The sequence below is a fragment of the Etheostoma spectabile genome, chromosome 15 (assembly GCF_008692095.1).
Source record: "Etheostoma spectabile isolate EspeVRDwgs_2016 chromosome 15, UIUC_Espe_1.0, whole genome shotgun sequence".
Lineage (NCBI taxonomy): Eukaryota > Metazoa > Chordata > Actinopteri > Perciformes > Percidae > Etheostoma > Etheostoma spectabile.
In genome coordinates, this window is record NC_045747.1 from 19,910,407 (window position 1) to 19,912,796 (window position 2,390).

Consider the following 2,390-nt stretch of genomic DNA (forward strand, 5'->3'; position numbering starts at 1 on the left):
ACTTTTGGCTACTTTTCCCATAGCTACAGCTGAAGCACTGTAAATCACTATTATCCTGTAAGGGGTTGGGTTGTTTGATAGATCCAGATCGAGGCTGACAGAGTCATGAATGGGTGCTTAGCTGTAAAAGACAGGAGACGTGTCCTGTGCATGAACTACAGGCGCGAGTGCCTGGAGATGAACAGAGACGGAGCTCTTCCTGGAGGCCTATCTATCAGTGGATCTGTCACTGAAGGAGCTTCATTGTTCACAAGAGGACGAGGAGATGGGAGGCAGCGGCGGCTGAGGAATGGCTGCACGTCAAGCCATGAAAGAATGATCGAGCCCGATTCGTTTGTTTGTCTTCGTCTGTTGGTTTCTGTTCCAATTTCATTATCAACCTGTGTAGACACCGAGCAGTTTAGCAACAGAACATGAGAATCAATGTGAGAGGCTCTTTTTCTTTTCACTGCTCTGCTCTTTCAATTGCTTCAATATAAACATTCAGCCCTGGTGGTCCAGAGGACAGAGGACGGCGAACAGTGTCTGAAACGTTTCAGAAATGAGACTTGTTTCTGATATTTGCAATTTTCCGGAACTTTCGGGAACAAGCCAACTGGACTTTTACGATATACTGTATATTTTTTGTAAAGTTGTTTTTGTGCAAGTCCTTGTGAAAACCTCAAACTATCAGGTGTTTGTTGACAAAACACCTTTTTAATAAATAACCATTTTCAATTCCCTTTCTTTGTTGACATTTGGTCCCTTTTAAGAAATTTCATAAATTACTCTTAATTACATTTAATATATGCAACAAAAGTCCCATGAAAGGCCACTGTCCAACCAGCAGCAGGTAAAGTTCTTGGACCAGTGAGTTCTCATTTGCTGGTGTCAGTCAGGATGATGTTGGCTGTGACGAATATGAGGCAGGAGCCGGCCCAAGCCAAAACAAACCACACCCAAAAGGCGTGGCGGAAGGGAGACCGGTGCTTGTTGACGGCATCCCTGCCCACCACGGGCTCCAGATGGCGTCGAGACAAATACACAAGGCAGGCTGGGACAATGTACTGGATCCCTGTGCCGGCATAGGATCCCGTAATGCCCACCAGGGACTCCAAGTTGTGGGTGCAGAAGGCCACCACAATTGGGGGCACCAGGGTAATGAGGGGAAACACAACGCGGTCCACCACCCACGGGTAGGTGCCTCCGTCCCGGTGGAACAGGGTCTTCCAGTTGTTGCGAAGTGTGACGGCGATGATGGGGAAGTTGGTGCTGATGGTGAAAACTGGGAACAGGCCCAAGAAGTAGCGCAGTATCGGAATATCTAACACGTTGCAGTTGTCTGTGAAGTTCAGGGTGTACATGTCGTGCAGCAGCGAGCTGTCGAAGCAGAAGATGGCGGTGAATGAGAGGAGCACGTAGAAACCCAGGATCAGGGTATAGTCCGCCAACACCAGGGTGCCCACACGTTTCTTGTCAGAGATGGGCGTCACCAGCGAGGGCAGGGAGTGTTGACACATGAAGGAGTAGACGCACACCCCAAACAGGTTGGGCACCCCAGAGAAGGAGGCGACTGGCGGGCGGCCCTCGCCGGTGCCTTTGCCAATGCGGATTAGAGCCAAGATGATCATCATGGTGAACGCTGTGGAAAAAACAGAGGAGATGGAGTTAAGAACACTGTAAAAGTACATTCCTTGCAAAGAAGAAAAGAATCTTACTGTGGACTGAGAGAGTATAGACCCAATCACAATGTTTGTTTACAATAACTTCTAGGTAGAAAATAACTGCAGTTCCAATTTAACAGTGCTGAGCAAACTGGAACAAGGAACTCAGCTCATTCATCTGAAATGCAAGTTTGATGCTTTTATATATTTGAACAATTTAATTAACATTAGGCTGGAGACCTATAAGGATTTACCTGTTGGGCCTAAAGACAATGACACCACCCAAATTAGCAGAGCGGAGGTGAGATGTCGCGGTTTGTAATGCTGGGTTTATCAAAGATGCTAGCAAAGCAACATAGTACAGAAGAAAGGTCAGACAGGTCACACCTCTGTTTATCTTTCAACAGTACAGGTACTGCTGAAAATGACAGAACAGAAATAAATAAGTTGGCTGATTTCCCATACCTCTGCATTGTAAATCAACTGCCATTTGTCTGCCTGGTAGTGTAATTTGTGTTAGCGTGACATGGCGTCATGGTGATTTGGTCTATACTTTAAAGCGTCCATATTATGCTCATTTTCAAATTCATAATTATATTTTGAGGTTATACCGGAATAGGTTTACATGGTTTCATTTTCAAAAAAACACCATATTTTTGTTGTACCGCACATTGCTCCAGATCCTGTTTTCACCCTGTGTGTTTAGGTCTCTGTTTTAGAGTGAGACATCTCACTTCTATACTATCT

General features: G+C 45.6%; 1 protein-coding gene across 2 annotated transcripts in view; it reads right to left on the reverse strand.

The window, feature by feature from the left end:
* Positions 1 to 834: 834 nt before the first annotated feature.
* tmem104 (transmembrane protein 104) overlaps positions 835 to 2,390 on the reverse strand; it is an 83,007-nt gene continuing 81,451 nt past the window's right edge. For both annotated transcript variants that reach the window (XM_032537512.1, XM_032537511.1), the window contains exon 10: positions 835 to 1,621. In XM_032537512.1, coding sequence (XP_032393403.1) covers positions 858 to 1,621 — 764 coding nt within the window. In that variant the 3' untranslated portion in view covers positions 835 to 857. The remainder of the gene's footprint in view (positions 1,622 to 2,390) is intronic.